At 56.7% G+C, this 21,026-nt stretch overlaps 3 protein-coding genes across 4 annotated transcripts; 2 read left to right on the top strand and 1 right to left on the bottom strand.

Annotated features, from left to right (window-relative positions):
• Window positions 1-87: 87 nt before the first annotated feature.
• RETSAT (retinol saturase) lies at window positions 88-7,858 on the top strand. Its single transcript, XM_080370487.1, has 11 exons — window positions 88-276; window positions 990-1,172; window positions 1,851-2,092; window positions 2,733-2,934; window positions 3,561-3,758; window positions 3,857-3,976; window positions 4,662-4,800; window positions 4,976-5,085; window positions 5,369-5,535; window positions 5,865-6,024; window positions 6,514-7,858. Exons 1-11 carry the CDS (start codon window positions 105-107, stop codon window positions 6,657-6,659), a joined length of 1,839 nt encoding a protein of 612 aa, XP_080226613.1. The 5' UTR covers window positions 88-104; the 3' UTR covers window positions 6,660-7,858.
• Window positions 7,859-7,995: 137 nt separating this feature from the next.
• LOC308055834 (caspase-3-like) lies at window positions 7,996-11,674 on the top strand. Its single transcript, XM_080370355.1, has 4 exons — window positions 7,996-8,918; window positions 9,052-9,313; window positions 11,000-11,223; window positions 11,312-11,674. The coding sequence occupies exons 1-4, from the start codon at window positions 8,717-8,719 to the stop codon at window positions 11,557-11,559; spliced, it is 936 nt and encodes a 311-aa protein (XP_080226481.1). The 5' UTR covers window positions 7,996-8,716; the 3' UTR covers window positions 11,560-11,674.
• A 3,114-nt stretch (window positions 11,675-14,788) lies between these two features.
• TGOLN2 (trans-golgi network protein 2) lies at window positions 14,789-21,021 on the bottom strand. 2 transcript variants are annotated; one of them, XM_080370489.1, is made up of 5 exons: window positions 20,864-21,021; window positions 19,505-20,407; window positions 18,870-19,459; window positions 18,096-18,179; window positions 14,789-17,120 (listed from the first exon to the last, which is right to left on the bottom strand). In XM_080370489.1, the coding sequence occupies exons 1-5, from the start codon at window positions 20,916-20,918 to the stop codon at window positions 17,115-17,117; spliced, it is 1,638 nt and encodes a 545-aa protein (XP_080226615.1). In that variant the 5' UTR covers window positions 20,919-21,021; the 3' UTR covers window positions 14,789-17,114. The 2 variants fall into 2 exon arrangements, with proteins under 2 accessions (XP_080226615.1, XP_080226614.1); XM_080370488.1 differs by having other exon boundaries at window positions 18,870-20,407.
• Window positions 21,022-21,026: the final 5 nt, after the last annotated feature.

The raw sequence follows: 21,026 nt of genomic DNA, 5'->3' as shown, positions 1-21,026 counted from the left end.
GAGCTGCCCGGGGGCGGGGCTGCCCGGGGGGGCGGGGCTGCCCGGGGGGCGGGGCTGCCCGGGGGGCGGGGCTGCTGCTGGCCGCGGCGCCAGACGCGGGCAGCATGTGGCCGTACGCGCTGCTCTTCCTCGCTCTCCTGCTGCTGCTGCTGCTGCTGCTCGGGCTGTTCCTGTGGGGCGCGGGCAGCGGCCCCAGCCCCTTCGCCGCCGACACCCGCCGCCCCCCCGCCCCGCTCGTCACCGACAAGGCTGCGCGCAGGACCGTGCTCAAGCCAGGTACGGGGCTGTGCGCGCCCCCGCGGGACCGGGGACCGGCATCGCCCTCGGGTGCCCTCACCCCCCCGGGTGCCCTCAAGCCCCCCCGGGGTGCCCTCACCCCCCTGGCTGCCATCGCCCCTTGGATGCCCTCAAGACCCCCGGGCGCCCGTACCCCCCCGGCCGGCATCGCCCCCGGCCAGCATCACCCCCCGGGGTGACATCACCCCCCCCAGGATGGCATTGCCCCCTGGGGTGCTGTCACCCCCCCTTGCCCTCATATAGCATTAGTCCCGGGGTGACATGACCCCCACAGGGTGCCGCCACTCCCCCGGCTGGTGTCGCCTCCCAGGGTGCCCTCACCACCCCCGAGCCGGCATCATGCCCCAGGGTTTCATCACTCCTCAGGGTGCCATCGCTGCCCACCCGGCCAGCATCACTCCCCAGGCTGGCATTGCCCCCCAGGGTGCTATCACTGCCTCCCCCAGCCAGCGTTGCCCCTCAGGGTGCCATCACGCCCCCCTGCCAGTATCACCCACTGGGGCAGCATGACCCCCCCAAAGTGACATGTACCCCCAGCGTGGCATCACCCAGTGAGGTGGCATCACCCCTCCAGCACAACATCCCCCCGGCGAAGTTTTGGGGGTCACCCGCTGGGTACCACACACACCTGCAGGGGGGTGCCACATCCCACCGCTGAGGATGCTGCACCCCTCCCCCCCCCCCCCCCCCAGTTTTCTCAGCAGATAAAGTCCCCGAGGGGCTCGATGCCATCGTGGTGGGCAGCGGCATCGGGGGCCTGGCAGCTGCCGCGCTGCTGGCGAAAGTGGGCAAGCGGGTGCTGGTGCTGGAGCAGCACGGCAAGCTGGGGGGCTGCTGCCACACCTTCAGCGAGAAGGGCTTCGAGTTTGACACCGGTACGTTCCCTGCGGCATTTGGGGTCCCACATTCACCCCTGGCTCAAGGTGGGGGTGGGGTGGCTCAGCTGCAGGGTGGGTGAGGGACACTCATGGGGACCCAGGCTGGGTGCCCCCAGCACCCACCCTGGGTTACACAAGTGCTTTTATCCACACGAGCGATGCGGGAGCGCGCGCCCTCCCTCATCCCAAAACCCTCCCGCTGGAGGGTGGGGTGCGGCTGGTCACACCCCCCCCCCCCTGGCTGTAACCGGCACCTGGGACCCTTCCCCACGCCCAGCTCAGCCCCCGCAGAATTCCCCCCCCAGAATTCCCCATGCGGGGCCATCACCTCAGGGCACATCCCACCTGGCAAACGCCTTCCAGCAAGACAAAGTCCAGCCCCATCCAGCCCTCGAACCACACAGGATTAATTATTTACAACAATTTAGAAAGGAAAATTATCAGCATGTAACAGAATTTATAAAAGCTGCTTAAAAACATGACAGTGGGTGCTCGGTTTTCCCTTTGACCTAAAGCGGGAGTGGGTGTTTCCCAGTTTTTCCCTCTCCCTTCTGTACAGAGCCACTGGGGTGGGGCTGGAGGAATAAAAGAGAGTCCTGTGCCTCCCAGGAGTGTGATGAGGTAGAAAAAAATGGGGAAAAAAAACCCCAAACAAACGAAAAATATGTCTTCTAGGTATCCACTACGTGGGGCAGATGGAGGAGGGCTCCACCGTCCGCTTCCTGGTGGAGCAGCTGACGGAGGGGCAGCTGGAGTGGGCTCCGCTGCCAGCCCTCTACGACGCCGTGGTTCTGGGGGAGCCCAGCGGTGGCAGGACATACCGCATCTACGCAGGGAAGGAGGAATATTTCAAAGGCTTGAAGGAGCAGTTTCCTGGGGAGGCGGCCGCTATCGATGAGTTCCAGCGGCTGGTGAAGGTAGAGGGGGTTTTGGCTTCGCTATGGGGGTGGGATGGGGAGATTTTTTTGGCTCTGGTCCCTCTCTGCGGGGTCACGCAAAGAAGGAAAATTCCGCTCCCGCCCCCCCACCCAACACCCAACACCCAGATATTGGGCAATTGCAGAGAATAACAGCGTTGCACAACCCACCCCCACTCGGCCCCAAAAGTTCTGGGAAACACATAAAAAAAATCTCCTTTTTCTGCCTCAACCCCCCAGCATCACACCTGGAGCTTTAACCCTGCTCCCCAAGGATGCTCGTGGCCCCACGGGATGTGCTGGGACCCCCATGGGCCCCGACAACCCCCCTGGGTGCTGTGGGATGATGCTCCGGGACCTCCCAGCCAGTAGGGTGATTGCAATCCTTATCAAAATAGTGCTGAATTAACACTAATTATGCTCTGATACCTCGACCGCAGGGGAGCTTTTTGGGGGAGCGAGCACTGTCTGTGCCCGCTGCTCCCTGGGCTGCAGCGCTTCAGAGATGCTGCTGCCTCCCCACCAGCCCAGCAGTGGATTTAAGGGGAAAAGCTGCTTCTGAGCATCTTTGGAGCCCACCCTGGGGCTGCCCGCAGCCCCCCCAGCGGCGGATGCTCAGCACCAGCCTCCTCTCCCGCAGAGCGTCAGCCGAGGCACTGTGCTGCTGGGTGTCTTGAAGATGGTTCCATGGATGCTGGCCGCGCTGCTGTGCCGCTCGGGGCTGCTGCCGTGGCTCAGCCCCTTCTGCCAGCTGGCGTCCCGCAGCGTGAGGGACGTGGTGGATGGTCTCACCGCCAACCGTGAGCTCAGGGCTGTCTTCAGCTACATCTTCCCCACCTACGGTAGGTGGCCAGGAGGCTCCAGGGCACCATGGGGGTGAATTTAAACCCTTTAGAAAAAAGAAATATGCAAGAACCCCCTTTTTTCTTTGCTTTTGTAAGGGTGATGGCTGTTGCCGTGTGTGGGTGAGGGGTGCTGAGTGCATGGATGCTCTGCCACCATCCTTGCCCCCAAGCCAGCAGCTGGTTGTCCCCACGTTCCCGTTGCTCACCTTCATCTCTTTCCCTCTGCATCCTTTGGTTTCACGGCGTGGCTGCGTCACTCCTCTTACGCAAGGGAACATCCACCCACTCTTAACCTCATGCTGACACCCACCACCCTGGCCTCGCCACAACCCTTTCACCCTTCCCCTTCCCCTCCTCCTACCTTCCCCGGGGGTTTGCCCGTGGCCCTCAGTGACTCGGCCAGTTCGGTGGGTGCAGCCTGAGTTGCAAAAGAGCCACGAGGCCACCCCCCCCCCCTTGCTCCTCCAGGTACCCATGAACCATCGTTTCTCACCCGGATCCGTCCTTCCTCACGTCCATCACATCCAGCCGAGGATGGGGCGTTCCTCATCCTAAGAAACATTAGGATAAGCCACAAAACCACGATTTGGCACAAACTTGTCTTGCGCTGCCCCTTTTTGCAGGTGTGCTCCCCTCCAAGGCCAGCTTCTCCATGCACAGCATCCTGGTGAACCACTTCCTCAATGGCGCGTGGTACCCCAAAGGGGGGGCCGGGGAAATCGCCTTCCACACCATTGCCGTTATCCGGAAAGCTGGAGGCAACGTGCTGGGAAAGGCGCCGGTGCAGAGGATCCTGCTGGACTCCCAGGGCAAAGCTTGCGGTGAGTGCCGGCACGGGACGCGGCACACGTGGCTGCTCCCTGCCGTGGCGCTGCGTTCAACCAGAGCCATCCCTCCCCTCCTCGCCCTTCCCATCCAGGCGTCAGCGTCAAGAAGGGCCAAGATCTGGTGAACATCTTCGCTCCCGTTATCATCTCGGATGCCGGGATCTTCAACACCTACGAACGGCTCCTGCCAGCAGAGGCGCAGGCTTTGCCTGGTAAAACCACAGTGCTGGGTTTCATTGGGGTTACAGCCTTAATCCCCCTCCGAGCCACCTCCGAAAGCAGCTTTATAATTATTTCTTATCGTTTTTATGTCGCAGCATTCGAAATGCCATCCCTGGCCGTACGTTTCCTTGCAGGGCTTTTAATCAAGCCTAAATTAATTTACCAAAACTGGCCAGAGTTAGGAAAGCCTGGGCTTGCTGCTTGGTTTCCCTAAAACCCACAGTGTAGTGCCCCAAAACCTGTCAAAGTTGGTGAAATATCCACTTAAAGTTGGGTTTGGCGCTGCCACAAAATCTTCCTGCTGCTTTGGAAGGGGCACGGGTGGGGGGGAGGGGGGCACGGGTGGGGGGGAGGGGGGCACGGGTGGGAGGGAGCTTTCCAGGCAACAACATGGTCCTGGTCTAACTTCAATGTCTGCAGAGTAGAGATTTAAATCCAAGAAAGTCACTAAACCCAGGAAAAGCTCGAGCCAAAGCACTGAAGCGTTCCCTGCCTGCCTTAGAGCTGCCGTCCCACCCCTTGAGCACACACAAGGTCTTTCCAGATCAATCGGTTTTATAAGTCAACATGGGAGCAACGCAGATATAAGTGAGGCTGCTCCTAGGAGGAACCGCTTCTCTGTAGCTGAGGCTCCCAGAAAATACTGATTTTACCCTTCTTCCCTCCATATCGCAGAGATCCAGTCCCAGCTTCGTATGGTGACACACGGCGAAGGGGGCTTCACCGTCTTCGTGGGTCTTAACGGCTCGAGGGATGAGCTGGGGCTGGAGCCCACCAACTACTACATGTACCCAGGAAACGACCTGGATGAAATGTAGGTTTGGCTTCGCCTTAGACACGCTTTATTAAGCGTAAGGACATGAAATTCCTGGGTGGTGACTCGAAAAGCGCTCTTGGCAGATCCGGGCTGCGTGGGGATTTGGCCCTAAGGAGCATTCGGGGGCAAGTTTGCACTGAAACCCACCTCAGACCCTCGCATCTCTCCACAGAATGAATCGCTACTTGGCTTCTTCCAGAGAAGAAGCTGCCAAGAACATCCCTCTCCTGTTTGTCACCTGCCCATCAGCCAAGGACCCCACCTGGGAGATGAGGCACCCAGGTAAAGGCTGGAGCCCAGCCGCAAACACGAGTGGCTCCAAAGCTCTTCTTGCTGGGGTTCGGTGACTGCGAGCGAGGGGTTTCTCCTAAAACAGCTACAGCTAAAGCTGCTGGGCGGGTTGCTCGTGGAAAGTGGTCGTCAGGCTGATGGGCCGAAGGATTTCGGATCGCAAGGACCTGGGGATGTGCCAGGTGTTTGCCTGGGGAGGGCTGGGTTTGTGGCAGCGACGCGGTGGCATAAGGGCTGGCCGAGGGACAGCGGCCCCAGCCCTGTCCTGCTGCAGGTAAATCCACGCTGGCCATTGTGACCTTCGCCAAATACGAGTGGTTCGAGGAGTGGAAGGACAAGCAGGTCAATAAGCGGGGCGATGATTACGAGGATTTGAAGAAGACCTTTGTGGATGCCATCATGCAGACTGTCTTCAAGCTCTACCCTCGCGTCGAGGACAGGGTGAGGAGTCCCGGGGTTCACGGTTCCTCCAGCTCCTCTCTGGGGTTGTCTCCACCCAGCCCCATCCTGCAGTTGTCGGAGCTGGGTCTGGACATCAGGTCCAGCTGGGCAGCATGGCGCCAGCCCATCCCCGCTGCCTCCTGACTACGCATGGTCCCCGGTGGGGATGATGGTCCCCTAGACCACCCTGGGGCCAAACCTGGCCAGAACCACCACGCAAGGGGCTGCAAGGAAACCCCTCCCAGCCCCTACCCCACAAAAAGCTTTCTGGAGCACGAGATGCCCCGCACCGTCATGCTGAGCCCCTCCAGACCGCGTTGTCCCTGCAGATTGAGTACATCGCCGGTGGGACGCCCCTCACCAACCAGCACTACATCGCCAGCCCCAAGGGGGAATTCTACGGCTCTGAACACAGCATCGCCCGCCTGCAGGCTGAGGCCATCGCCGCCATCAGGGCGCAGACGGCCGTCCCCAACCTCTACCTGACAGGTACCACGGCCACCAGGCCAGACACCACGTCCTCACACCAGGCCACCACTGGGGCAGCAGGATATGGGGGGAGGAAACCTTCAGTCCTGCAATGAAATAAGGGGACAAACCGCTGCTGTGCCATGGGGTGACACGAGGGCCACTGGAGCACGTCCAAGTGGACTTGCACGGTTCCAGCGGGAGGAGGAAAGGGCTGTGCCTCCTCCAGCCGCCGGCCACCGTCTCCCCAGCCAACGCTGATTATTTAGCTGGGTATTTAGAGCAGGGTGAGGCCTTTTCCCTGCTGGGGAGAAGGAAGGTGTCAAATAGGGAGGGGTCTGTGTGTTCAAACCAAGCCCCAGGGGTGGCGTGGGGGCAGCTGGAAGGTGGATGGTGGCTGGGGATGAGGATGCCCAAAACAGCACTGATGGTCACTTGGGGATGGAGAGCATCAGCTGCTCGCGGGAGACCACGGCCACTGCCATCACTGCCTCCTGCTGTCTTCTCCAGGGCAGGATTTGTGCCTGGGCGGCTTCGTGGGAGCCCTGCAAGGAGCCCTCATCTGTGCCAGCGCCATCCTCAAGCGCAACCTGTACGTTGACCTGGCACGCCTGAAAAAGCGCACGCAGGCCACCAACAGCAAGAAGGAGGACTAATGCCTGTTTGTCCCACCGGCCAGGACCTCTGTTTCCCTCCCCAAGCACCTTATTTTCAGCTGTCGATCACCCACAGCACATCCTTCTCTAACGCAAAGCCAAAGGATTCCAGCCCAGGAAGATGCTGTTCCCGTTTCCAGCCAGCTTGCCTCGCACTCACCCACCTGGAGTTCACCTCCCCCCCCCCCTGCATCCACCACCAGCGAGTAAAAGCCAGCCCTGACCACCCGCCGGGAGGCAAACCCCCTTCTCCCAGCATAGGGGGGAGGGTCTCCCAGAGCTGCCATGTGCAGCAGTGGCCAGGAGGGAAGGCAAGGCAACCCAAAAAGACGGGCTGCACCAGAAGGCAAGACCCACCAGCTTCCACGAGCAACACCCACGGCTGCTTCAGCCCCACCAGTGTCTGAGAGCCGCATGAACCACTGGAAGAGCATCAGCCTCCAGTGGCAACCCCAGACCCATCAGGAGCGAGCCCCCACCGGGGATGCTTTCCCCCTTCCAGGTGGCAGCTTTCATGCCAAGTCGGGCTGATAAAGCTTCACGGGGCTGACAAGCGCCCCAGGACTGCTGAAGCTCCTGTGGGACGTGGCAGCACCAGGGTGGCAGAGGCAGCAGCACCACCCCGTGACGTTGCTGTGCCGCGGCTTGCCCAGGCAGCACCGGGCGGGTTTGGCAAAGCCCTGCCAGCCGCTGGACGGGCACTGGCTGCATTTCAGCGAGGGGAGATCAGGCCAGCCTAAGCCCCATCGCTGTTTTAACGAAGGCGCCTGGCGGAGGCTCACAGACACGGTCCTTCGGGAAGGAGCCGGCTCCTGCCTCCACGGGGCAGTGGAGCAAGCAGGTCCTTCTCACGTGCCAAGGCCAGGCATGAAGGGATTTAAGCCCTTTAATTTTAAAGCTCTTTAACAGAGCACTCGCTTGCCCTGTGGCGCTTTCCGCGTCATGCCTTGCTGCAGCACAGCGGCAGGATGGCGATGCAGCCCCCAGCCCCGCGATGCAGCCCCCAGCCCCGCGGCACCAATGGCGTTTCGGTGCTGCTCTACCCCCAGCATCGCCCAGCGGCGGGCGATGCTGCAAACACCCGCTCCTTCTGCAATCAAAACAAGTCTGCTGGGAAAAGCTCGGGAACACGATCAAAGTCCTCTCCAAAGGGGAAAGGAAGCACGTGAGATCAGAAATAAATAAAATAATAATAACCATCTTGTGATTTGCACCTTGTGATGTGGGATCAGCAGGGCGGGGGTTCGGGTGGCTCCCGCGGGCAGATTTTCGACACCAGGTTGGCAAGCTGAGGAAGGGAAGGAGTGCAGGGAAGTAGCCGAGACCCGTCCTTGTGAGCATGTTGCTGGGGACGTATCCTGCACCAGCACAAGACTGTTTTGGGGAGGAATAACCACAGAAATGCCACAAAGGGGTAACCCAATGAATAAAACCGGCTGGCAAGTGGCTCCTGCTCCCCGGGAGCAGGCAGGGGAGGCACAAGCAGCACTGCCCGAGAAGCCCGGCTGGGAGCTCGCGGGGAGGCTGGATGGGGCTGTTCTCCCCGCGGTCAGCGATGGGGAGCAGGGATTGCCGGGCTTTGGGGGAAACAAAGGCAGGGTGAGAAAGGCAGGGAGGGACTGCCTGGCTGCTTGGTGTCGCCTGCCAAGCAGGCATTTCCACCCCCCACCCCTCTCCAATGCCACCACCATCCCCTCGGAGAAAGCAATCCTTTCCCCCCCTCCTCACACAGCACCGTAAGCCCTGGGCTGGATGGTGCCAGCCCTGCCCTCTGGCAGCCAGCGGTGCCCACCAAAGCCAGGGACGAGCCCTGTCCCTGTCCCACCCCACGGCTCATGGCCGGGTGCCATCTCGCTCCCTCGGCAGGTAACAGGGCACCGCTCCTGCCTTGCCCTTGACAATTGGCCACGTTGGTGCTGAGTCAGCCGGCAGAGCAGGATATGCTCTCCTGGACTTCCTGAAGGAGCATCAGGGCTCACTCCTAGACAAGCCAGAGCTCCCTGCCTGCATGGTGCAGGGTTTGGAGACCACTTACCCCTCCGAGGGGACATCCCAGTATGTCCCAGCCAAGGCAAAGCCGGGCTCTCATCATCGTCAACAGCAATTTCTGCAGCAGTGACCATGATGTGGTGCTTGGGACCCGGAAAGGAGCCAAGAGAGAAGCGGAGAAGCTTTCTAGGATACTCTCACGGCTCAACTACAAGGTGAAGCTGGTGCACAACAAGACAGCCAAGGAGATAAATGACCTTTACCAGCAAGGTATGCATCCCCCTGCCAAACCCTAACCCCCTCCAAGCCCAGCTATCTCCCATTCCCTACCTCCTGGTCCAAGTATCCTCCAGGACACGCTGAGCTGAGGCACAAAGGCATCAGCGTGGCCGTGTCGTTGCAGAGCGCTGCTGCGAACATGGAGAGTACTTTGTGAGCATCATCTCCAGCCACGGAGAGGAGGGGGTCATATTCGGCTGTGACATGGAACCAGTTAAGCTGACCCAGGTTTTCCAGACTTTATCCTCAGAGAGGTGCCCGGTGCTCACCAAAATACCCAAAATCTTCTTTATCCAGGTAACACAGCCCCTGGATGATAACTTGATCCCCTTTTTGCTAAGTTCGTGCAGAATTAGACTGGCACAAGCACGAGGCTTAAGGCTGCTGCCAGGATAAATCTGTTCCCAATGGATTTCGGTACATCCATGTGGGAGCTTGGTCCTTTCTTGGCTGCTCAGCTTCCCACCAGAACCCTCCAACCTTCTTTTGTCCCGCTTTCACTGGTTTGGAAGCCTTGTGGCTCACTGCGAACAGTCCTCTCCCAGCCTGCCACCACCCATCCACATGTCCCTTCTTCAGGAACCAGCCTCGTTTTTTTCCCAGTGTCTCTGGACAGGAGTGTTTCTCCCAGTGGTTTGTACCCTCTGGACTACATGGGCTGAAACCAAGTTGTTTGCCGTGATAGTGACATTGCTGGGATCAAATATTCCTCCTGCACACCACCAGGATATAGATGACTCGTGAAAAGCTGCCCTCAGATCCCATCACCGTGAACATCGGGGCACAGCAAACCCCTGGGGTAGGGCTGGGTGGGAGAAGCCCAGATGGCAACTGGTGATGTAGTAGGGAAAAGAAATAAAGCCCAGGGCTGGTTCCCAAGCAGCAAAGCAGAGGGGACGTGAGCATGCCCTTGCTGGCCAGGAGCCCTGGAAGTACGCGTTAACTGCTCCGACAGGGAGGATTAGATCACTGAACAAACAAATAATTCAGGAACTGGACGGACACCAGCAGAGAGTGCGCGCTCAGCAAACGTTATGCAAGTATACAGATAGCTTTTCACCTGAAAGCAAGTCTAAATCGATTGTGGCATTTGTTTCCTGCTGGTAAAGGGCTTGGCTGCTCTTCAGGAAGCAGTGACAGCCGGGGACACCCCCAGGACAAGCCAGAAATCCCAGAGACTGGTCTGGACACCTCGACTGGTGGACAAAGCTTGCGCTTGAGCTGGTGGGTGCTCTCCTTGTAGAGCAAACACCGCAGGGCTGAGGGTGCCCAAGCCCAGGCTGGGAGAGAAGGGCTGCTTCCCCTTGGTATCACCACGGCTCAGGTCCCCGCGGCTCCCGGTGGCCTCTGCCTGCCCCTCCGGGCTGTTCCGAGCCGGGGTGTCGCAGCCCCTCTGCTCGCATCCCTGCAGGCCACATCCTGAGCAAGGATTCACCGCTGGCATTTGGCGGGGAATTTCCACAGCGAGAGGGGACGGCAGGCTCCCCTCTCCCCTGATGCTGGGACGTGTCCGTTGCTGCCTTTGGTCTGGTCCCAACCAACATGTCACAGCAGAGGTGGCTCCAGGCAGGGGTGAAACGTGCCCCCAGAGCAGCCTCAGCAGTGCCAGTGCCTCCCCAGCACGAGCCCCACGCTCCATCTGGGCAAGGCAGAGCAAACCATCACGCAGAGCACAGGACCGTGCACGACCTGCGCTGCCCATGGGCTGCGCTCCCGGTGGCGTCTCTGCCAGCACTTTCCCAGTGGACTTGGGTTTCCAGGCGTATTTCTGGGTTCCATGTGCAGCATCGCATTTACCGCGGAGGGGAGGGGAAAACACAAAGAGAAGGGGAACCAGCCTCATAAGAAACCGGCAGGGAAGAGGGGAGGGAGCCCCATCTCCAGGCCTGTCGCAAGAGAGGCTCGGCAATGCTGAGCGGCGCCGGATGAGAAGGGAAGAGAACGGAGATGGGAGAGGAACGATGTGGGGCTGTAGGACTTGGGGAACAGGAGCTGGGAGGGGCTCTGCACCGTGGGGTGGCTTGCAGGCTTGACTTGGGGGGGGGCTATAGGTCCCCAGGGAGCCCCTAAAGAGCCCAGGAGCTTTCGGCTTGCCGGCCGGCAAAAGAGAGAGCAGAGCAGGGGGAAGCTCCCAGCAGCCGTTCTTGCCCACAGGCTTGCCGGGGAACAGAGTTTGACCGCGGGGTGGTAGTGGAGTGTGACAGCGGGAATCCTGCGCCACAGAGCAAGCCAGATTGCTTCTCAGCCTGCGTCTCCATCCCTCCCCAAACCGTCGTGATGTTCGCGTGCAGCCCAGGTAAGGGAGAGCCCCTGACAAGCCGACGCCGGCCTGTCGCAGGGCCACGGCACAGCCAACGCCGCTCTCCTTCCCTTACACCCCGCAGGGTACGTGGCCTTCGTCAATGCCTTCGGATCCATGTTCCTGCAGGCCCTGCTCAAGGTCCTGGAGGGAGAGGAACGTCACCTGGCCCTCAACCGCCTCATGACCCGCATCAACTGGGAGGTGGCGTTTTGCTGCCAGGCCAGGGGCACCTACCAGGGGTGCAAGGAGATGCCCTGCTTCATCACCAACCTGCTGCAGGAGGTCTTCCCCTTCTCAGCACCCATCGCAGAGGAGGCAGACGGTGTCTGAGAACTGCTGGCTCTGCAGAAAAGCCCGTGGGGCAAAGAGCTGCCAAGTCCCCTGTCACGCATGGAGAAAAAAGGACGAGTTACAAGAAAACCAACAGAAATCCCCTCTGCAAAGGGAATGGCTCAGCCTGGGATGTGCCAGAGCTCCCTGGGGGGAGGTTTTGTCAAGCCAAGTGCCGCTGGGGCAAATCCTGCTGCAGGACCTTCTGCACACGACTGTGCAGCGATACCCAGCGCCCTACAGCAGCACGCTGTGACCCCCACAGCTCCGGAGGGGACGTAAAACTGCTTCCCACCCCGATTTTCTTACACAAAAGAGCTCCCACCTTGCAAATGTAATCTCAACCATTTTGTTGGTTTTTTTTTTTTTTTTTTTTTTTAATAATCTAAACAAACCTTCACAGGCCATGGACTTCTGTTTTACGGAGACAAAGCTGATGTGTTTACTTGGCTGGTGCCCTACCCATAATGAAAATATTGCTGCCCTGCTGTAAGATCACCTCATGTTCCAGCTGTTCGTTCATGAGGCTGTTTAAGCTTTAAAGAAAAAATAAATATAGGTGGTCACCAGGACTTGCAGGTTGGTGGGTTAACTGAGGACCTGGAGCAGAGGTCAGGGAGTGGATCTGGCAAGATTTGCTCCAGATAGGTCTCTAAGTTCACAAAGGATCACTGGGTCTCTGCAAGCTTCCTTCTCCGGTGAGCAAGGGGAGAGGGGAAAAGCTCCAGTCAGATGCGAGTGGGTGGGATGGATGGGCCAGGACCATTCACGGACCTGACGTATTTGCCCAGGTTCCTCATCCCCTGTTGGCGTTTTGGTACCAAGAAAAAGCACAAAAGCCACGTTAATATAAAAACCTGCACAGGCTCCTGTGCTGAACGCACAGACATCCCCGGGCCACGAGATGGGGGACCAGTCCTCATACAGCCACAGGAGCAGGGAGGGGCTGCAGGGGCGAAGACCCCCACCAAGGCACGCCGAGTTTCGCCCTGCGCTCATGCATTAAGCCTGTGCCACCTCTGCCCCAAGGGCCTCCCAGATAAACCCTGCCCACACAGGTATTTCTCAGCGCAGCCCTGAGCAATTCAGCTCCACTAAGCAGAGCCCAGCCCAGGTGGTAGATAATTTTGGTTTCATTTGGCACTTTTTCAACTCCTGGACTTCAACTTACAGGTAGGTGTGTGGTGCAGCTACCCCGGCCCAACCCACGCTCGGCACTCACCGTGTCCTGGCACGTGTGATGGGCAGCCCGTGCCACTGCTTCTCTCTTAAGGGACCTGCAGGTTCTTCCTTCCCCACTCCGTTCACTCTACCTGTAGGAATAAAATAGTTTAGAGACTTTTACGGCACTCTCAGGTCAGGGTGGATGCAGGTAAGGGGTTCAAAGAGCTCCCAGAGCACAATTCAGTAATTCTTGTTTCTCCAGACCCACAGCAGAGCAGAGCTTTGGTCTCCTCATAGGAAGACTTGGATGAGCACTCCATCTGACAACCCCATGTGCAGGCGGATGGAGGGTTTTCATTTTAATCCGCCATTTCCACCCCTTTTTTCCTCCCCCAAGTTCTCAGCAACCCTGTCAACAGGAAAACAAGTGCTCGTCCCTTTTTCCTAGCCCATCCCCTGCACTGACTGCCAGGCAGCTGGTGGCCGGCCAAGCTGGAGGAGAGTGCAGGACGGTGGATTTTCTCCTTTTAGGGAAGAAGTGGGGGAAAGGAGAAAGTTTCTTCCATTTACTACAGGAAGCAGCAGTAAACGCTACCCAGAAGTGCCCTTGGTAGATCTGCCGCTGACCATGGCACCTTGCCTTCCCCTTGCCACGGCCGATTGGGGAGCAGCATCCCTGGGGGAGCAGGAGCAGAACTCCAGGCGCTTTTTCCAGTCTCTGCTGCTCAGAGGAGCCAGGCAGCGCTGGGATCATGGCTGCATCCTCCTCATCCTCCTCTGAGCCTCCCTGCAGGGGGAGACCCGCAGCCGAGCCCTTAGAAAGGCAGTTCAAATTCCATTTTAAGGTCAGGTCCTCGCTACCAGGTGTAGGAGGGACTGTCTGGGGTCGGGAGGCAGACTGGAAACTTTTCAGACTCGCTCTCAGCTGAAACCTGTCTTGGCTCCTTCCGGCTGCAAGGTTAGTTGGTCACTCGAGGGGTGAGTTTGCATGTGCAAATCAAGCATGAAAAGCTTTGAACACAAACCATTCATTTCAAAGAGCATTACTTTTGTTATAGCCACTTTTTTTCCTTTCTGCACAAAGAGGAACTACCCTGCACCATTGTTGCCAGGTTTCAAAGGAGACCATGCAAAGAACCCACCAAAAAAAAAATAACCAACCCCAAGAGAGGTGAAAACCCAATGCTTTTTTTAAAATTAATTTATTGATTTCACCACACAGGAAAAAAATAGTACAAAGAAATATAAAAATTCTGATCCTTCAAAGCAAGTTGCATTTCACTGCAGCAGAAAACAAACCATTTGCTGATTCAAACTGGTGAGGCAGCTGGCCTAAAAGTAGTAACATCTGGCAAAAAATTGACATACCGACAGATACCGTCTGTTCAAAAAACACAGTGTGTCCAAAGGGAAAAGGTTACGTGCACCTTTGACCCGTTTGAAACACACTGCATAAATTTAAATACCATAAAAGTCAACAAACCGGGAATCATTCCCAGAGGTTTCACGCAGCTCAGACAATTACAGCAACTGCTGCCAGAAACACACTGCCCTTGGTAACTGCAGGGGCGGGGGGGGGGATTTAAGGAGGGGTCCCCCCAGTTTAGCCTGGTGCGAGCTCTGCGTGTCCCCCGACCCTGCACTTCCCGGGCACGGGGCATTTCTGTTGTGCTGGAGCCACGCTGGGCACCCAGCGAACCAACAGCGACGTGACGTATGTCCTCATTAACCTGACGAACGAGCTCGTGCTCAGTCCCATCCGACCATCGAGATGTTTGAGGTACTATGGTCCTGCTCTCCACAGACCTCACTCGCTTTGGCTTGCTGTTAATGGCGAACTGCTGGTAACGGGGGTGGGATTCCCAACACAAATTGGAACAACAGAGGACCAAAAAGGCATTTGAAAAAGCTCATGGGACAGAAAAGCAAGCAGATGGTGAAAAAAAACCCTTTGTAGATTATTTTTCAATTAAAAAAAATAGGACAAAGCCAGAAAACAGCGCACACAGTCTTAAAAATCCAGGAATGCGCAGCTCAGAAGCACATGGTACCTCACATGTTGGAATACGAGGGTTTTTTCCCCGCTGTCATTAAACAAAAGCCACCATCTCCCACCCCGCATCCTGTCCATAAATCAGCCACACAACAGTGAGCCTTAGACTTATCCTACGGGATCTCTGGAACAGTGGAGTCTTGTTGCAGGAGTTCCCACCCTTTTCAGAAGGCACATTTCCCCCAAGGGTTACGTTCCCAGACTTGTTTTCCTTTCTCTTCCCTCCACCTCACACTCTCATTCTCCAGAATAGCTTCTGCAAGTACTTTCAGCATCAGAAAAGTTCACTACGGAAACCTGGAAAGCTATTTAAAGCAAAAGAGGGACTTTCTCCTGCTCTTTGTGCTTGCTAACAGGCAGAAAAAAAGAAGAAAGAAAAAAAAAAAAGAAAAAAAAAATATTTTTCTTTTAGGAGAGGGTCAAGCCCCTTCTCACCTCTTAAACCCCACCAATACAGCTACAGCTTTCACGTCCAGACAAGGAAGCGTCTTTGCCCTTGTCAAATGTGACTATCTTTAGCAACCACAGGGCAGACTACCAATTGTTCACAACCTCAGGAAGGCCGGAAAAAGACTGGCCTCATCCCACGAGTTGCTTTTGTGGCCAGCTGGAGGGAAGTTAACCCGGCCAGGATACTTCCTGTGCAGTCAGTCAGCAAGTGCACGGAGAGGGTGACTCACGTACGGCTGGCAGGAGCTTTGGGCGTAGACGGGTACCCACGTGAAGAGCTCTAGATGTCTCATACCAATATTTTTCTGCCCATACTGGAAAAAACAAAAGCACATCGGGCAGGCACTTCATGTCCTCTCCAGAAATGTCCTGTCTCAAACAAACATCTTCGGAGTAGAACTACAAAAATAAAAAACTCACAATCGACACATTTTGCAGCCTTAAGCATAACCAGCGCGTGCCCCAGGCCATAGTTTAAGCGCTCAGTGACAAGCAGCTGGTTACACCATTCAGCTACACAAAACTTCTCAAAGCTGGGGCAGGCAGAGCTGCAGAAGAGCAGGAAAGGCCACGCTGGCAGTACAATAAGCCCTTCCACACATCAGTCACCTGCTCAGGAGGTGACCTCAGGGAGCAGACAACCCATGGTGACTCACAGGCAGAAAGGATGGTGCCTGCACCGCAGGCTACAACAGTTTCCCAAGGTGAGAGGCGCTCGGCAGGAGCGGCACTGCCAAGGCTTGCGCAACCCAGGGGACAAGCAGCCACGTCACCTCTCGACCAGGCAAGAAAGCAGCACTTCTCCAGCCAAAGCCAATACCGAGCGCTCCGCCACAGAGAGCTCTACAACTTACGGAGGCTTGCTGAACACTCCAGAGCCTCAATACCACATTTTTGAGGAAGAGGTGTGAATGACTGCAAGTTTCATTCATCCCTAGCGCTTCGGGGTTACCACACATTTCACATTACCACATAACTGCATTTTACAAGGGGGAGGAAAGCAACCTTCCAAGGTGAAGTCTGCTACAACTACACCGCGGCAATTTGGCACGAAGCTTTCTAAGCCTACCCTGCCCTCCTTCACGGCAAACTGCGCTGTCACCTTTAGTGCAAACGTCTGAACTCTAGGAACCACGAGGGAAAAGACCCACACAGAGCATGGGATGCGGGTGAGGAAGTTTAAGCTACAACCCAAGGGCTAAAGGCTGCTCCAGCATTTCCAAAGATGTGCACAAAAGAGTGAAACTAAATGTTAAACTCTAACATTCTCTTCATCACAGACAGAGGAAAAAAAATCAAATCAAATCAGAGTCCTTGGCAGATCATTTCCAAACTAGTGCAATCAGTCACGCTCCAAACTTTAGCATCCAAACACAATGGACAGAAGAGGGGAATGTCTGTGTCTCAAGCAAGACTGTGCTGGTTACAAAGGCAGCTCTATGACTCTGGAAGGGGAAGAGTCAGATGGCTCATTTTGCAGGCGGATATATATATATATATATTAATTTCCCCCCCCCCCCCCCCCAAGAGGGGACGTCAGTACAGTAGGTGGCAAATTCCATTTCATTTGGACACAAAAGTTCTGTCAGGTGCTGGGTACCAGCTTTTCCTGGGTCACAGGCTAGAAGCCAGATACCCAAGCAGAAAACCAGTTCATCTTCAGGCAGTTGAGAAAGGAGAAACGCGTTTTGAGGAAGTGAGAAGTTTAACATTACCAAGGTGCAGGTGCAAAACTAAAAGCGTTTCCCCTTTTTCCTGTTGTCTGAAACCTGAACACGGCACACAGCCAGAACTCAGAGTGCTACAGCAGGGGAGTCAGGGGGCGTCCCAGTGTTCCTGCATTTTCATCGCTGGCTGTCATTATTCCGCTGAACATCCGAGGAAGAATCTATATCTGGAAAGGCAAAAAGAAAGGTTTAAACAATTGGAAAGCTCAGCATTGCTCTTCTGCTCTGACAAAGCACTGGAGTTTGAACAGGCTAAGTGTCTCTGATGAGCTTTCAAATAAAATCAAGTGCTTTCTAATTGGCTGGCTGCTTTACCATGCCTTAGGGACAAGTCAGGGAATTCCTGGCAAGGGAAACAAATTCCCGAAATATTGGTGAGACTTAATAGGGAAGCTCAAGCAGGCAAATTGTCTCTGTGGCACTCAGACAGCTTCCCCAGGCAGGCATGGCTGCAATTTGGGAAGGGAGAGAACTGAGCTTGCACTCCCAACAGCACACAGTGCCTCTGCGAAGCCAAAACGGAGCCGGACGACGCTGCCTCGAGTTCTGTAGGCAAAATCCCCAATGGCGTTTGAAAATGGCCATTGTCACAGTCCCCCCAGTGCTGACAGCCTTCTGGAAAGGCTGAGTTTCAGCTCTGGGTGATGTTTTATTTTCTCCCCTCATCTCCTCCTCTTCCCATGACAGAAAACACTTACAGACACTTCTGACTTCAAAGACAACAGGTGAAAAAAGTTTCAAGGGGAAAAAGGAAGGGACTTCTCCCCAAATCCTACCCTTCTCCTGCTAAAAACTTCTCTGAAAAAGTCGTTTGAGTCAGTGGCAAACTATTCTTCAGCACACCTGAACTCAAGACTCTCAAACTTCTGCCCTGTGTTGGCTCTACCATAATTTCTCAGTATTATTGCTCCCATTTTCTGGCAAAACCCTGTTTCTAGACCAAGAGCAGGGGTTTTGCTAAAAAACTAACAAACAAACAAAAAATCTGGTTTCCAACACCAACCAAGTAGAGGTTTTCTGACCTTTCCTCATGCGAAAGACCAATATATTGCATTATATGGTACACACAAGGCACTGCAGCCCCTTCTCCCAGCCTGCCGAACTCCTGGGGTGAGGCAGCACCCATTTTGGGGAGATCTTACCTTTTGATCCAGTCTCTGATAATCGCCAGATTTGGGCCGTCGACCACTTTTCGACCTTTTTCCTTCCAGAGCAAAAGCGATGATCTTTGGAGAGAGAAGCAGGGACAAGGTGAGCAGGACGGCAGCTGCCAAGTCAACTTTTTCTCACTTCAAACACTGGTGCTTTCTAAGGGGCCAAAGACCAGCTTCACCTACCTCCTTCTAGTGACTGTATTTCCTCTTAAAAGGCACTTGAAACAAATGTCAACACTGAAACCCAGCTAAGATCGAAAGCAGGCCATAATGAGGTCTTCCTAACATGCAGAAAGCCGTAAGAATTTGTTTTCTTTCTCCTACCTCAGAAACAGCTTTACAGGAGGAAAAAGAAACCCCAGCAAAAGACAGTTACGTCATTGGAGCTGCGTCCCCCCATGCAAGATTATTTAAGGATGAGTCTTATGCAATCTGCAACAGAAAACTCAGGGTAACTTCACACAGATTTTCTTTTTCACCTTCTCAGCTGAAAATAACCACCAGGGCTGAGGCCACCCGATTTCTGCAGAGACCCGACCCCTTTCCTAGTTACAACACCCTCTCTGCTCCTCCCAAAGCTGCTCAGACCAAGGCTCAAATTAATATTAACCAAACCCACACCATGCAGCAAGCGGGAGGTACTGGTGAGACACAAGAGTCAGCGCGAGGGGAATGGCCCCGGTCTGCAGCAGTGAGCAGAAGGAAAGATCCTAAACCGCAGGGGCAACGCCGGGAGCCAGGACGAGGAGCGCAGCCACTCACCTTACGTTTGTTGTGATACGCAACGTATAAGGCAGCAACGATAATAGCTGTGGTCACCAGATAGGCGAAGAAGTGGCTGTTCTCCGACTGGTCCCTGGGGGAAGCAGGAACGCTCTTTTCTCTCTCCGTATTAACAGAGGAGGCATCACCACCATCTTTAGCCTCATCCTCTTCCTTTCTGGGGCTTTCTTCATTGTCTGAAGCGGCATCACCATCAGCAGTGGAGGAAGTTGATTGTTGTGATTCGGTTTTATCTCCCTGTGAGTCCACTTCATTACCCTGGTTGTTGCCCTGGTTCATGCCGTTGTTTGCCCCACTCTGGCCCTGGTTCCCGCCACTGCCCGTCCCACTCTGGCCCTGGTTCCCGCCACTGCCCGTCCCACTCTGGCCCTGGTTCCCGCCATTGCTCACGCCGTTGCCCGCCCCACTCTGACCTGGGTTCGCGCCATTGCCCGTCCCACTCTGGCCCTGGTTCCCGCTGTTGCCCGTCCCACTCTGGCCCTGGTTCCCGCCATTGCTCACGCCGTTGCCCGTCCCACTCTGGCCCTGGTTCCCGCCATTGCTCACGCCGTTGCCCGCCCCACTCTGACCTGGGTTCGCGCCGTTGCCCGTCCCACTCTGGCCCTGGTTTCCACCATTGCTCACGCCATTGCCCGCCCCACTCTGGCCCTGGTTCCCACCATTGCTCACGCCGTTGCCCGTCCCACTCTGGCCCTGGTTCCCACCATTGCCCACCCCACTTTGGCCCGGGTTCGCGCCGTTGCCTGCCCCACTCTGGCCTGGGTTCGCGCCGTTGCTCACGCCGTTGCCCGCCCCGCTCTGGCCCGGGTTTGCACCGTTGCCCGCCCCGCTCTGGCCCGGGTTTGCGCCATTGCCCTCCTTCTTGTTGCCCTGGTCCTTGTCACTGCTCTCCTGCTGGCTGCCCGCGTTCTGACCATTGCTGCCCTGGTTCTGACCACTGCTGCCCTGGTTCTCAGTGCTGCCGTCCTGTTTGTTGGTCTGGTTGTTGTTGGTACTGTCCTGGTTGCTGCCCTGGTCTGTGTTGTCGCCACCACTCTCCTGGTTGTTGCTCTGGTCCTTATTGTCCTGGTCCTTGTTGTCACTGCCCTGGCTATTGGTGTGGCTGTTCTCATTACCGGTGCTGCCACCACTCGGGCTGCTGGGCTGATTGTCAGTGCTGCTGCTCTCTTTGGTTTGTTTACTTGACTCGTTGCCTTCGCTGCTGCCATTCTGGTCTTCTTGCTTCTCCCCGGCACTACCAGGGCCAGATGCATCTGTGCCCTTCTGGTCCTTATTCACCATCTCTTCATCATTCGCATTCCTCTTGTCCGTATTTGCTGCCTCTTTGTTATCTGTGTCCACGTTGGTGTCCTCCTTGTTTGGATCTGATTCAGGGTGCTCCCCTTCATTCTTTTTGGATGTACCCTGGTGCTCATCTGCTGTGATGGCCCCACTGCTCCGTGTGCGCAGATGGAGGAATCCCACAGTGCCTGCTGAAGCTCTGTTGGACCCTCTTTGCTCTGGTTTCTGCCCCTCAGCTGTCAGCAAACACACAGAGGTCAGCCCGCCTGGCTGTCGGAAACAGCTACCCAGCCAGCGCAGGCCCACAGCTGCCAAAAGCAGAAGGAAACGCCCCTGCAGGGGAGACGGGGAACCAAAGGGGGAACCAACCCAGCGGCAGGGAGTCCCCGAGGGACCCCTCAGCCCCTCCGCGGGACCCACACCACACACAGGTGGGGCCCAACAGCAGAAGAGCCCCGCAAACCAAGCGCCCGTGTCAGACCCACCCCGGCCCGAGCCTGCTGCCCTGCCTTCGCTACTCCGGCACCGCCGAGCACCCAGCCCGCCGCTCCCCCTCCGCAACCCAATCTGGGACCCCCCGCCGCGGCCCTGCCCACCGGTTCCGCCCAGCCCGCCCGCCCCGGGCACCCCACGGCCACAAGCCCCTCTTACTGCCCTCCCCCGCCCCGGGCACCCCAGGGCCGGCCCCTCACCCTCAGCCTGGGCGGCGGCGCAGAACACCAAGAGCAGCAGCAGCCGCAGCAGCATGTCGGCCCACGCGTAACGGCCCTCACAGCCACCCACCGGCCCGCACACTTCCGCTTCCGGTAAGACAGGTGCTCTATTTCCGGGAAGAGATATCGCGAGAGCTGGTAG

This window comes from Falco punctatus (assembly GCF_963210335.1).
Source record: "Falco punctatus genome assembly, chromosome: 20".
NCBI lineage: Eukaryota > Metazoa > Chordata > Aves > Falconiformes > Falconidae > Falco > Falco punctatus.
This window is presented reverse-complemented; position numbering and strand designations above follow the sequence as displayed.

Coding starts and splice junctions, on each gene's coding strand:
- LOC308055834 (XM_080370355.1), top strand. CDS start 8,717: ATGTCCCAGCCAAGGCAAAGCCGGGCTCTCATCATCGTCAACAGCAAT. Junction 9,314..10,999: donor GCACGAGGCTTAAGGCTGCT/GCCAGGATAAAT, acceptor GAGCCCCTAAAG/AGCCCAGGAGCTTTCGGCTT. Junction 11,224..11,311: donor GATGTTCGCGTGCAGCCCAG/GTAAGGGAGAGC, acceptor TACACCCCGCAG/GGTACGTGGCCTTCGTCAAT.
- RETSAT (XM_080370487.1), top strand. CDS start 105: ATGTGGCCGTACGCGCTGCTCTTCCTCGCTCTCCTGCTGCTGCTGCTG. Junction 1,173..1,850: donor GGGCTTCGAGTTTGACACCG/GTACGTTCCCTG, acceptor TATGTCTTCTAG/GTATCCACTACGTGGGGCAG. Junction 2,093..2,732: donor AGTTCCAGCGGCTGGTGAAG/GTAGAGGGGGTT, acceptor CCTCTCCCGCAG/AGCGTCAGCCGAGGCACTGT.
- TGOLN2 (XM_080370488.1), bottom strand. CDS start 20,918: ATGCTGCTGCGGCTGCTGCTGCTCTTGGTGTTCTGCGCCGCCGCCCAG. Junction 20,408..20,863: donor CGCCGCCGCCCAGGCTGAGG/GTGAGGGGCCGG, acceptor GTTTGCTGACAG/CTGAGGGGCAGAAACCAGAG. Junction 18,180..18,869: donor CGTATCACAACAAACGTAAG/GTGAGTGGCTGC, acceptor CTCTCTCCAAAG/ATCATCGCTTTTGCTCTGGA.